The sequence below is a fragment of the Cinclus cinclus genome, chromosome 22, assembly GCF_963662255.1.
Source record: "Cinclus cinclus chromosome 22, bCinCin1.1, whole genome shotgun sequence".
In the NCBI taxonomy this organism is placed as follows: domain Eukaryota; kingdom Metazoa; phylum Chordata; class Aves; order Passeriformes; family Cinclidae; genus Cinclus; species Cinclus cinclus.
The window spans coordinates 4,613,772-4,626,354 of NC_085067.1; the positions used below are offsets into that span (position 1 = coordinate 4,613,772).

The following is a 12,583-nucleotide window of genomic DNA, read 5'->3' on the forward strand; positions in this document are numbered from 1 at the left end:
GCGGCGAGGTGGCAGCATGGTGATGGCGGCGGCGGGCGCGCACCGGCCCGGGCCGCTCAAGCAGCAGAATAAAGCGCACAAGGGCGGCAAGCACAGTGGGTCCTCGCAGCGCCGCGCTGGAGGTGAGGAGGCGGGACGGGCTCCGTGTGGGTTTTCCGCCGCCCTCTGCCAGCCTGACTGTTCTCTTCCCCCACCACCCCAGGCCGCGTCCCCGTCAAGGCCCAGCCCCGCCGGCGCCTCCGCGACCTGAACAGGGTGGACCGGCGGCATCAGGCGCTGCAACTCCGCCGGCAGCGCAAGGAGGCGGTGAGGCACCGGGGAAACCGAGCGCGGCCGGGCCGGTTGTTTCGGGGGAGAGGAAAACGGGTGGGGTCGAGTCTCTGCCGGAGGGGGGCCCAGGACCGGTTGGGTTTGGGTCAAGCGGAGCATTACTGGAGAGGGTGTGTTCGGGTTGCGCTGTGGAGGAACCTGGCCTTGATCCGGGGGCGGGAGAGGAGCCGGGTTTGGGTTGGCATTCACGCTCTGCCCTGGTGGCCGCAGGTGCTGGCGGAGAAGCGCAGCCTCGGCAGCAGGGACGGGCCCCCGCACCTCGTGGTTGTGGTGCTGCTGCACAGCAGGGCTGCAGTCCACGACTCCCTGCGCTTGCTGCAGAGCCAGGACTCGGCCGTTGTCCGGGCAGATGAGGGCGGAGCTGGTGGCTTTGCCCTCCTCTGCCCCCGGCTCAAGCAGCGCTGGCGCTTTGTCACAGCCCAGGCAGGTGAGGAGGCTCCTCTGTTGGTTGGGTTCTTTGTTCTGGTACCTCTGGCAGCCCCACTAATGGAGGTGTTTTGGTTGCAGGAGATCTTCATGCTGTCTTAGACCTTGCCAAGGTTGCTGACTCCATGCTGTTCATCCTGGACCCTGTGGATGGCTGGGACAGTGCTGGGGAACACTGTCTCTCCTGCCTCTTTGCACAGGGGCTCCCCAGTTATGGTGAGGAAGATTTTGGTTTTCTGGGGATGCTTACTGGAGATTTACTGTCACAGTAGTTATATTTCAGGGGTCTGCCACCTGCAGTGAAAAAGAACTTTTTATGTTGAGGTGAAATTTCTTTCATTTCAGTTTACGGCCATTGGTCCTTGTCCTGTTGGGTACCACTGAAAACAGTGAAACTCCCTTAGTACCTTGTGGTGCAAATCTGGCCATTTGGGCTGCTGACATCCAAGTGTTTGCCTGTATTTGGTGGAAGTGACATCAGAAGGTTTAGGATCTGATCCTGAGCTCTGTTTTCTCTCTGCTCGGCAGCTCTGGCTGTCCTGGGTGGCACTGACCTGCCCCCTAAGAAGAGGATAGATGCCAGGAAGAAACTCTTCAAATCCATTGAGAAGCGTTTTCCCGAGGCCAAGCTCTTCCCACTGAACACAGAGCAGGAATCCTTGCTACTCCTGAGGCACCTCAGCTCCCAGAAGCAGAGGCACCTGGCTTTTCGGGACCGCCGCACTCACCTGCTCGCCCGTGCTGCTGAGTTTGTGCCCAGCCAGGACAGTGACTTGGTTGGGACCCTGAAGGTGTCTGGCTTTGTCCGGGGACAGACCCTCAATGTGAACAGCCTGGTACACATTGTAGGCCATGGGGACTTCCAGCTCAGCCAGGTGGATGCACCCCCTGACCCGCTCTCTTTGAACCCACGAGTGGTTAAAGGACAGAAGAAGAGTCAGGACATGGAGGTTCAGGTATGTAGGGTGAGAGCCTTGCCAGCCCTCTTAGAACTCAAGGTTTCTAAACTTTCATTGGGGAGAATACAACTGGGGTCATGTGGGTAAGGAGAGGGGAAAGGGAGTTTTATCTGTGCTCTGCTGGTGGGCTAAGGTTCTGTGCCTGCAGCATGTAATGAAAGTTATATCACAACATCATGAAGAGAGTTCTACTTGAGACTGATCTCAAGCTTGAGTTAGGTGTGTTCAGATCTAGGAACTCTGTTCTTGCCCTTCAGGATGATGCTGGAAACGGTGCTGATGAGATGGAGGAAGACATCAAGGTCCTGATGAAGGCAGATCCAAGCAAGCAGGAGTCTCTGCAGTCAGAAGTAGTTCCTGATCCCATGGAAGGAGAGCAGACATGGCCCACTGAAGAAGAACTGCAGGAAGCAGAGGGTGAGCAGAAGCAATAGTTCTGTATCTCTTCCTTGTCCCTCTTAGGAGGGTTGTTAGAAACTTCTGTCACCACTGTGGCTGTGAAGAAACGTCTTAGTTGGGATGGCTTCCATCCCCAGTCCCATCAGGTGGTCAGGCAGGCTGTATGGTTTGCCTGGCAAGTTAGCAGATTTTGGCTGTTCTGACAAATTTTGTGCTGAAAAAATAGCAATTCTAGTCTAGATCTGGTTTTGGCTGTCCTGGTATAAATAGTGCTGAGGGGAAGGAGAACTGTTCCTGTATTAACCACTGGTGGGAATCCTACAGATTCTCTGAAGGCAAACAGGAGGGTGGTGAAAGTCCCCAAAGGCACATCCAAGTACCAGGCTGCCTGGATTGTGGATGATGGAGAAGAAGGCAGTGAGAAAGATGATGATGATGATGAAGATGACGACATGGATGATGATCTGATGGAAGAGGCAGTTTCTCAGGTACCTCCAAGAACTGATTAGTACAGGTGATCTCCAGGCCATTATTGCATGTTCTAGGAAAATTCTATCCTTCCAACTTGCTTTATCTATACCAGGGGCATGATGCAGAGCCAGGGCTTGCCTGGATTTCCACTGTTAAATCCCCCCATGTATCACATTGCTTCTTTGGCCTGTTAGACCCCAAAATGATGGGCTGGGGTCCCAAATCCCACAATGTGAGCACACCAGGGCTGCCAGTGCTGCATGCACAGCTCTGTGTGCTCACAGGCTCTGTGCTGCCTTGTGCCAGGAGGGGGAGAGCAGTGAGGAGGAAGCTGGGGAGGAGGAGAGTGAGACCATGACTGTGTCAGAGTGCCTGCGGGATGACCAGTACGATGAGAAGATGGAGGAGGATGAACAGATGCTGGAGAGATACAAACAGGAGAGAATGGATGAGATGTTTCCAGATGAGGTGGACACACCACGGGATGTGCCTGCCAGAGTCAGGTAAATGGGATGCTTTGCTGGGAGAGGAGCTGGAAGGGGCTTTTCTGTTTAATTGGGTGAGGAAGCCTGTGATGTCTTAGCCGTGGTGTCTGAACCTGGCTGAAGGATTCTTTTGAAGATTCTCTTTGGCTCTGAGGCTTCCACAGCAGGCACTAGTTGGCAGAGAGAACTGGGTCCTGATCTGGGAGAGGGAGCAGGATGGCCCTGAGGCAAGGACAGGTTGTTTGCGCCTTTGGCTGCTGGTTTGAGCTCTCTTTGTACCAAGATCTTTCCTGAGGGCTAATGTTTGCTTTGCTCCCTTTGCCCTCTCTGAATGTGTGAGACCCTGCAGACCACAGGTGAAGGATGGAATTCACCTCGATTGGTGAAGTAGTAATTTGTCTTTCCTCCTCTCTGTTCTCAAGGTTCCAGAAGTACAGGGGGCTGAAAAGCTTCCGGACTTCTCCTTGGGACCCCAAAGAGAATCTTCCAAGGGATTATTCCAGGATCTTCCAGTTCCAGGACTTCTCCCGAACCAGAAAGAACCTCTTCAAGCAAATAGAGAAGGAGGAGACTGAAGGAGCTTCGGTAATTCCCTTTTGCCAATCTCTTTCCCTGTTGTGTTCCTCTGCTCCCAGTAGGAGTGACTTACCAGGGAGGTGGTTGGGTGGATCTTTCAGAGAACCAGTTCTTAGCATGAAGCCCTAAGTTCAGACAGTTTTCTTCTGGATTCCCTCCCTAATCTAGGCACATCTTCTGACACTTTTTTTTTTTGTTGAGAGAAGTGTTCACAACTGCTCCCATCTTGGCAGGTGGGCTGGTATGTTACACTTCATGTCTGCAATGTCCCTGTCTCGGTGATGGAGAGCTTCAAGGAAGGGAAACCCCTGGTCCTGTTCTCGCTGCTTCCCCACGAACAAAAGGTGAACAAAAGGGATGATACCTGGGAGAGATGCGCAGGTCCTTGTTCTTTCAGGCTGCATGGCTTGGGGAGGGTTTGGCTGCAGAGGGTTTGGGCTGAAATCTCCCCACATTGCTCCTGTGTCAGAGCATGCAGAAGCTGCTGGTGGGGGGGGGTGGGGGGGTGGGCGGGTTTAGGATAAAGTGTCTGAACCTGGCACTGGTGACAGTGACCTTTTGAGACCCCATTTCCAAGGACATTCATCTCTGCTGCAATGTCCTGTTTCTTTCTGCTACCCACCATCCCCTGCCAGCAGCCCCTCACTGTGCTGCCTCTTCCAGATGTCTGTGTTGAACTTCCTGGTGCGTCGGCATCCGGGCAATAGTGAGCCAGTGAGGGCCAAGGAGGAGCTGATCTTCCACTGCGGGTTCAGACGCTTCCGAGCATCCCCCCTGTTCTCCCAGCACACCTCAGGTTTGTCAGGGACTGGGTACAGGAGGAGTGGGGTTGGGAATTCTGGAGCAGGAAGCCTGTGATGTCTTAGCCGTGGTGTCTGAACCTGGCTGAAGGATTCTTGTGAAGACTATCTTTGGCTCTGAGGCTTCCAGGGCAGGCACTAAATCATGGGGAGTAGAATGGCTTGGGAAAGGTGGTTAACTGATCCAGGCAAGGTCCAGGTTCCATGCCAGAGGATCACCTTCATTCCCAGATACCCAGTGCCAGCAGAGGAGGGGTGTTTGTTGAACAGGGAAGAATGAGCTCTGGGGTTTCCCACAGCTCTGAGGATTGCTCTTGGCCTAAACTTGATCATTGCTGTTCTGTCCCAGCTGATAAGCACAAGCTGGAGCGTTTCCTGCGCCCAGATGCTGCCCTGGTGGTGACTGTTTATGCTCCCATCACTTTCCCTCCTGCCTCCGTGCTGCTTTTCAAACAGAGAAGTAATGGTGAGTTGATAAATGCTGAGGATGTGGTGTCTGGGAAACAAACTGTCCCCATACCCTTCTTACAAGTACATCTCTCCAAAAAGTATGACTTGAAAAAGCTGTCCCCTTCCTGCTGTTTGAGATGAGCTCATCTCCATCCTTGTTGTCACTTGTCTGTCCCTGCTATGGGTTGCTCTGGGCCTGCAGCCCTTCAGGGAAGGGGTTTGTGGTGGGGAAGGGGTGACGGAGGCACTGCCCTGGTACATTGGTGACTCTGCCTGGCAGGAATGCACGACCTCATTGCCACGGGCTCCCTGCTCTCTGTGGACCCCGACAGGATTGTCATCAAGCGCCTGGTGCTCAGTGGCCACCCCTTCAAGATCTTCACCAAGACAGCTGTCGTGCGATACATGTTCTTCAACAGAGGTACAGCTGGTCTCTGGTGGGAAGAGGGGTTCTGGAAGTTCTGTCCCTGTGGTTATGTTGGTGCAGCACAGCCTGTTCCTTACCTGCCTTTCGTGTTTCCATCTCCAGAGGATGTGATGTGGTTCAAGCCTGTGGAGCTGAGGACAAAGTGGGGACGCAGAGGGCACATCAAGGAGCCATTAGGTAGGTTTGATTTGGTATTGATCTCTGTGTTACTGGTATGGTGTGGTCCTCCTGTGCCAGAGGGACTGCTAATGGCCTCTTCTGCCCTCTGCCTAGGGACCCATGGCCACATGAAGTGTCACTTTGACGGGCAGCTCAAATCCCAGGACACGGTGCTGCTGAACCTCTACAAGCGCGTTTTTCCCAAATGGACTTATGACCCTCATGTCCCGGAGCCTGTGCCATGGGTGAGGAGTGAGAGTGCGCTGCCAGAGCGGGAGGTGGAAATGGAATGATTCTCCAGCATAGCTGGAGTTTGTGCCTTGGCTCCCTGGATGCTGTTCTTGGCCCGTGCACTGTGAGGACAGCACTGATACCTTGGACGTGTTACTGCTGGGGTCTGTACAGGGGCAGCTGCATCGCCAGCTGCTGCTCAGGTACCAGCTATAGCTATTTATTTTAATGGAAAATGTCAAAAATGCCTACGTGCCTCTGTCGTGGTGGTGGCCAGGAGGCCGTGTGCACCCCTTGAACTGAACCCCCTGGCCCACTGGGATTGTTTCTGTCCCTCATGCCCTGCCACGTGAGATGTGTGAGGATTTTGTTGTGTGGAGATTGTTGGCAGTGCTGCTGGGAAAGAAGATCCAAGTAGCAGATGGGGAGGGTGACTGAGTGCAGCTCTCTGGAGGCCTGGGCCAGAGCAAGGCAGCTGGGGAAGGGAGAACAGGCAGTGCTTTGTTTCCAGGCCCCCCCACAGAAACCAATGCCAGCTTCCCTTGTCCCTCCACAAAAACTCTCAAACGTTTGGACTTGATCTGTTTTTAGTAGCGCACAAACCACTGTACAAATTCAGAGTGAGGTTTTCATTCCTTGAAGCACTACTCCATCTTCATTCTGCTTTCCCAGAGAGGTCTGTGAGCCAGGTCAGGGATCTCAGGTCCACATTTCCCCCACACAGCACGATGCAAACATTCTGTACATCCCAGGGGACTGCCTGGAACTGCTCCGAGAGCACGGCCGCCAGTCCCACGCCTGCTGTTGGCTCAATGAGCAGCTTCATCCTTTCCCACACCAGCCACGTGGCTTGCTGTCGGGACATGGCAGCAGCTGTCAGCCCAGCAGCCAGCACAGGCTGCTTCAGGGCATCCCTGCAGTGCTCTGGGAAGGGAGGGCAGAGCTCCCAACAGTCCTTTCCAGCTGGAGACAGCGTGGGTGTCACAGCTGCAGTGGTGCACAGGGGCTTGTGCTGCTCTGGGAGTGTGTTGGGGTGAGAGCAGAGGGGCAGAGCAGGGTTGGAGGCAGCTGTCTGCTGGCAGCTACCGTGAGAAGGGAGCTGGGAGCCTTTACCTTGATTTCTTCCTCTGAGACTGTCAGGACATCATCAACCAAATCCCTGATGATGGGCCACGTGTTGGGTCCGATGCTGGTTTTCACTGCGTCTGCAATGGTATCCCGTGAGTGGAGGTTGGGGGTCAGCTCCCCTCGGACCTTGGACTGATAACAGTCATCCACATTGCTTGGCTCAGCAGCAAACACCTTCACATCTGGCCTCAAAGCCTGGGGAGAGCAGGAGAAGCCACCTGGGTGACACCAGTCTGTGCCTGTCCCCTGTTTCAGTGTGTGCAGGGGGCTAAGCAGGCCCTGCTGCTGCTGCTGCCATGCAGACCCCAGGCACCCACAGACTTTCACTGCAGGGTCTTTCTGTTTCTAAAGCTAAGAGCTGCTGCCTGCCTTGAGAGTCCTGCCCTTCCCACAAGGAGATTCCTGGATGAGTTGTTGCCTACCTTGATGGCGACTGCTATTCCTGCCACCATTCCTCCGCCTCCAACAGGAACCACCACTGCATTTACATGGGGTGCCTGTGCAGAAAGGAAGCGTGAGGGCATCTGACGCTTTGTGTCCCCCTTTTTGCTGTGCCCCTGCAGGAGCTGGGCTGTGTCCCTTACCTGCTCCAGAACCTCCAGGGCAATTGTGCCTTGCCCTGCGATCACCGCCGGCTCCTGGTTGGGGTGCACCAGGACTCCTCCTGTCTCCTGGACTACAGCAGATGCTGTCTCAGCTCTGGACTAAGGGAAAGCACAGCTGTCACCTCTCACTCTGGCTGGGAAGCGTCCCAGGCCAGTCTCCCCTGTGCCTTACCTTGTCAGTGGGGTCACATGGCACCAGTGTGGCACCATAGGCAAGAATGGCATCTTGCTTACACTGCGGGGCTGTTCGGGGCACAACGATGTAGGCAGGAATCCCTGTGGGATGGGAGAGGAAGTAAATCCGACAGCCCAAAAGCCACAGCAGCCAGTTAGAACTGCAGGAGCAGGCAAGACCGTGCCTATACCAGCTCCTGCATGGGTTCAGGAGAGGGATCTCCATCCTCTCCAATGGAGCCAGCTCTGCATTTACCCTGTGCCTGCCTCTGGGAGCTGCGCTGGAGGGCGGGGGTCCCGGTTACCTTCTGCCTGGGCAGCACAGGCGAGTGCCTGCCCGTGATTGCCACTGCTGTGTGTCACCACAGCGCGGGGCAGCTCCCGGCCCGCACGCTCGCTTTCCTCAACGAGGCTCCTCACCGCGTTCAGGGCACCGCGGATCTGGAAGGAGAGCACAGGAGTGTGTGTGCCGGGCTGAACGTCATCCTCACACCATTCCCTCAGTCCTGGGCAGCAGCCGTGCAGGCTGGCAGGACCTGGCGGGTATCGGCGGAACGCGACTTTCCCTCTTGCAAAAAGCGACCTTTGCCCCGGGGATTCGCAGTGCCGCCGTCCCCACGCACCTTGAAGGATCCGGTCTTCTGCAAGAGCTCGCACTTGAAAAGCAGCCTCCGGCCGGCCATGCGGTCCAGCCCGGCGCAGGTGAGCAGCGGGGTACGATGGATGCGGCCCCGCAGCCGCCGCTCCGCATCCCGCACGTCGCTCAGCCCCAGCGCGGCCATGTGCGCGGTCCCGCGCACGCTTGCGCGCGGCCGCCGCGGCGGTTTGTCCCCGCGCGGCCGCCGTCGGCGCCGCCCGCCCCCGGCCTAGCCAAGATGGCGGAGGGGCTGGAGCGCGTCCGCGTCTCGGCCGCCGAACTGCGGGACATGGTGGCGGCGCAGGCCCGCGCGGCCGGCTGCGTGCGAGGTGAGGGGCGCCGGGGGGCACTCGCGACCCGCTGCTGGGTCGTACCTTCCTTGCAGAGGCACTTGCCTGTGGGCGCTCACCGCACTGAGGCCGCGCTGCCCGGCTGCGCCTGGGGTAGGGCTTGGGGGCAGAGCTGCCGCCCCTCCGGCGCCGGCACGGGGCTGTCCGGGGTGGGAGCGCACGGCCGGCGCCGCGCCGAGAACGGGGAGGCTGCGAGCCGGGTGGCGGCAGCCGGAGCGGCGCCGGCCGGAGATGGTCGGTCCCAGCCCCTCGGGGTCCTCCGGGCCGAGCCCCCGGTACCGGCAGAGGTTCGGGGCTACGGCCGGTGCGCGGTACTGACAGGGAAAAAGCGTAGGGGATGCAGCGGGAAACAGCCCAGCTTTGGTGGGGTGGGTCGTTTAACTGTGCGTGGTCCGGCCTGGGCTCTGTAACGATTCTTTATGTAAATACGGTTAAAGGAGGAGGAGGAGGGAAGCGTCACTGGGTTGTGAGCAAGGGGGAAAGGCGTCTTTGACTCCAAAGAGTCTGGTTGGTGGCAGAGCAGGCGCTGCTGGGGATGGCAGCTCCTGCACCAACAACAGGCAGGTGACTGCTGCTGAACCTGTGCTGATACAACTTTAGTCTTGCTGCTTGTGCTCGAGTCTGGTGTTGTGCTTTCCCTGTGCCTTTTTGGTGTTGGGGGATGGGATTTGTAAATGGATCAGGCCAAGGATTTAGTCAGCTGTGCTAGACTTCCTCATTTTCTACTCTTACTCTGTGATTTCCTGTAAACATTGACATAGATTTTCAGAGATGTCCTGTACCTGCCCTGAGGGCGGCAGGCTCTTCGCCTTGGCTTGAATATTTGTCATGGTGTTTTTTTAATCCCTGGGAATAACTTTCTTCTGTCTGTTTTTCCCCAGAAAACATGAAGGAGGTGAAGGAGCCGAGACATCGCAAAGACAACAGGCGCCCAGACCAGGAGATTTACAAGCCCGGCCTCTCTAGACTGAGGAGCAAACTTGTGTCGCCAAAGCAAGAAGCCTCGGAGAAGGAAAGGAGCAGAGCTGAGGAGGACAAGGAGGAGGGTGCTGGGGACAAAGACTTTGTGGGAGTGGGAACACTAGCTGTGGAGGACGGGGACAAAAACAATGACCCCAAGCAGAATGGTCCTTCACAGGAAAAGGAAGAAACAGAGACCAAGGGCAGCGTACAAAGCCAGGAAAACTCATCTAAGCAGACCACTGTGGATGAGTGGTGTCCAAAAACCCCCAGGAGAACCAAGAAACCAGACCAGCAGATCTACCAGCCTGGGAAACGCCTGCAGTCAGCTGCTAAAGAGCCCTCCCTGCGGTCGGCCAGCGAGGAAGTCACTGGGAGGATGGAGCAGCTGAAAGTTGAGGGAGATGAAGAGGCTGAGAAAGGCACTGGAAAAGACAACAACAGGAAAATGAAATCGAGCAAGGAGGATAGAGAGGGAAGCCAGGTGGGGGAAACAGTGAAAGCCTCCAGGGGGGATAAAGGGAGACGAGCAGAGCGAGGTGACAGGGTGAGGAGGACGGGGGCTGAGGTGCTGCCGGGGAAGCTGGGCTCCACCAAGCGCTATTCCCGCACGGACAAGCGGCGGAGCCGGTACCGCACCTGCAGCACCAGCTCAGCTGGGAGCAACAACAGCACGGATGGAGCCCTGCTTGTGGATGGGGTGGAGAGGAGGCAGGAGCGTGCCAGGGAAAGGATACGTCCTAGGAAGCAGCTCTCCGTGTCCTCCACCGACTCCTTGGATGACGACAGGATCGATGAGGCAGAGGTGTATGTCTCCAGCAGGAATTCGGACAGGAGAAGGCATTCGGAGCAGAGCCGAGCTTCCAGAAGTGAGAGTGACTGGAGCAGCAATGGCAGGGAAGTCAAGGGACCCTTTCGAGTGACATTTGACAGCAGGACCATGAACAGGGACGTCAGCCTGGCAAATACAGATAAAAAAAAGTCACTGAAGGCCTTAGAGGTTTCAGAGACAAGGAGCCAGAGCAGGGAGCCCCAAGGAAGGGGCCGTGGGATTCTGTTCCTGCCTGCCAACACAGACCTCTCTGCCAGCTCAGTGGGTGTCCCTGAAGCCACTCACCCCGGGCCCAGGCTCCTGCTGGGTGGGGCTGGCAGCAAAGGCCCCCGGAGCCGGGGCCGAGGTGGCACTGCCCGCCGGCTGTGGGACCCAAACAACCCGGACCAAAAACCCGCCCTGAAGAGCCAGACTGCTCAGCTTCACTTCCTGGACACAGATGATGAAGTGAGCCCCACTTCCTGGGGGGAAGCCCGCCAGGCCCAGCCCTCCTACTATAAATTCCAGAACTCTGACAACCCCTATTATTACCCTCGTGCCTCCGGGCAAGGCCCCCAGTATCCCTACGGTGGATATTCCCTGCAGTATCCTATGGGTCCAACCAACGGGGTGTACCCAGGAGCCTATTACCCCGGGTACCCTGGCCAGGCAGGGCAGTACCTGTGTGGCCCACTCTCCCCTACTCCTCTGAGCCCCGAGATGGAGCAACAGATGAGGAACATGCAGCAGCAGGAGCTCAGCAAACTCCTGCGTGAGGCTGGGAACCAGGAGCAGCAGCTCAGCAACCTTCTGTCCAGGGACCGCATCAGCCCAGAGGGGCTGGAGAAGATGGCCCAGCTGAGGTTTGTGGGTGGGCTGTAGAGGGGGGAGTGAGGCATTTCACCAGGGTGAAATGCAGGACGGTGGTGTCTCTTTGGGGATCTCTGTGGCTCGGAGATGTGGCCCTGGGTTGCCAGTTTTTGATGTGCTAGGTCTGTTTGTTGTGTGCCAGTGGTGTGTGGGTGGTGGAAGGAAACCGTGGGTGAGGATGGATGTCACTTCCCTGGGCTGGGCACTAAGCTGTAGCTTCTTGTGCTTGGTGAATGCCTTGCAGGGGCACAGAGGAGCAGAACAAGCACCTGCTGCAGATTTTTGGTTCTTCTGGCTCTTGCTGGCGCTGATGTTTCTCAGTTCCGGTGCTCTCAGTGTTTGTTGTCAGACTTCTGCTTTCTTACCTGTCCTTAGTGTGTGCTCAGGAGGCATTTTGTGTGTTCCTGGTGCTGTCAGTGGCACTGCCTTTCCAGTGCTGTGTAGTGTTGTTCTTGATGCCACTCAGCGTGGTGACACTCCAGTGGGAGCAGCCTGGTGATGCCAGTCTGTCTAGAGAGTAGGAACACTGTTACAGCTCTGAGGGGTGGTTAATGTGGCTGTAACAAGTTGCTACTTGGCAACTTTCAGGTGTTATTTGTGACCTCTGTGTCTGCAGGGCTTCTCTGGAGGCTGATTTTCAGAGCTGACTGACAGCAAATCTAGCAAGTGAGCTCATCTCGGGGCTTGATCTGTGTTTTGGGCACTTGCTCAGTAGACCACAGGTGGGATTTGTCTGCCATTGAAGCACCACTAGAGGTTTCAGCTCTCTCTGAAGGTGCTGAGGCAACCCAGAGTTGTTGTGTGGAGGGAGAGGAAAAACTGTGGAGTGCTGCTGTGGCCTGTGGAAGCCCTGGGAATGTGGGGACAGTTGACCCTGTCTCTGCTGGCAGTGTCCCTTGTGTCCTGCCTGTGTCCGAGTGCCTGCTGCTTACCTGACATCCATCTGCAGAAATGTCCAGTTCCCTTGGTGTTTGTGCTGTCCAGGTGTGTGTGCAGGGTTTGGGGACTGTGTGGGGTCAGGCAGCACATCCTGTCTCTGTGCTTTGTGCAGGAACTCACCAGCACCCTTCTCTTACCTGTCAGGCTGTTCCAGGCATTGCCATCTGGCTTTGCTCCAGGCTTTACCATCCACGCTCTCCTACTGTTTCTGTAGGGCTTGAAATATTATAAGAAGTAGGCAGGAACAGCTGTGGATCCCCTTTACCATTAACTTGCCCCACATGTTTCAGAGCTGTTCCTAGCCTGCAGCTATTTTATTAAATTTGGGGGAGGAATTCTGTTCTAGCATCCAGGCAGGGATGTAGGCAGCTGACAAGGGGAACGTGATTTCTGGGA

At 56.4% G+C, this 12,583-nt stretch overlaps 3 protein-coding genes and 2 non-coding genes across 6 annotated transcripts in view; 4 read left to right on the forward strand and 1 right to left on the reverse strand.

Annotated features, from left to right (window-relative positions):
• Positions 1–16: 16 nt before the first annotated feature.
• On the forward strand, positions 17–5,960 carry TSR1 (TSR1 ribosome maturation factor). 2 transcript variants are annotated; one of them, XM_062506835.1, is made up of 15 exons: positions 17–122; positions 203–306; positions 541–757; positions 838–972; positions 1,285–1,712; positions 1,973–2,132; positions 2,439–2,602; positions 2,892–3,088; positions 3,493–3,655; positions 3,880–3,990; positions 4,310–4,442; positions 4,796–4,912; positions 5,177–5,317; positions 5,426–5,500; positions 5,597–5,960. In XM_062506835.1, exons 1-15 carry the CDS (start codon positions 17–19, stop codon positions 5,773–5,775), a joined length of 2,430 nt encoding a protein of 809 aa, XP_062362819.1. In that variant the 3' UTR covers positions 5,776–5,960. The 2 variants fall into 2 exon arrangements, with proteins under 2 accessions (XP_062362819.1, XP_062362820.1); XM_062506836.1 differs by having other exon boundaries at positions 19–122; positions 1,285–1,721; positions 2,895–3,088.
• Positions 3,146–3,236, forward strand: LOC134052740 (small nucleolar RNA SNORD91 family). The gene has a single exon (XR_009933892.1). It is a non-coding gene; the product is annotated as a small nucleolar RNA SNORD91 family (small nucleolar RNA).
• On the forward strand, positions 4,490–4,580 carry LOC134052739 (small nucleolar RNA SNORD91 family). Its single transcript, XR_009933891.1, has one exon. It is a non-coding gene; the product is annotated as a small nucleolar RNA SNORD91 family (small nucleolar RNA).
• Positions 5,961–6,368: 408 nt separating the features above from the next.
• Positions 6,369–8,402, reverse strand: SRR (serine racemase). Its single transcript, XM_062507204.1, has 7 exons — positions 8,244–8,402; positions 7,926–8,061; positions 7,619–7,722; positions 7,426–7,545; positions 7,264–7,338; positions 6,827–7,036; positions 6,369–6,566 (listed from the first exon to the last, which is right to left on the reverse strand). The coding sequence occupies exons 1-7, from the start codon at positions 8,400–8,402 to the stop codon at positions 6,369–6,371; spliced, it is 1,002 nt and encodes a 333-aa protein (XP_062363188.1).
• A 93-nt stretch (positions 8,403–8,495) lies between these two features.
• The window catches only part of SMG6 (SMG6 nonsense mediated mRNA decay factor), a 105,440-nt gene continuing 101,352 nt past the window's right edge, over positions 8,496–12,583 (forward strand). The window contains exons 1-2 of the mRNA XM_062506834.1: positions 8,496–8,586; positions 9,489–11,241. Coding sequence (XP_062362818.1) covers positions 8,496–8,586; positions 9,489–11,241 — 1,844 coding nt within the window. The remainder of the gene's footprint in view (positions 8,587–9,488; positions 11,242–12,583) is intronic.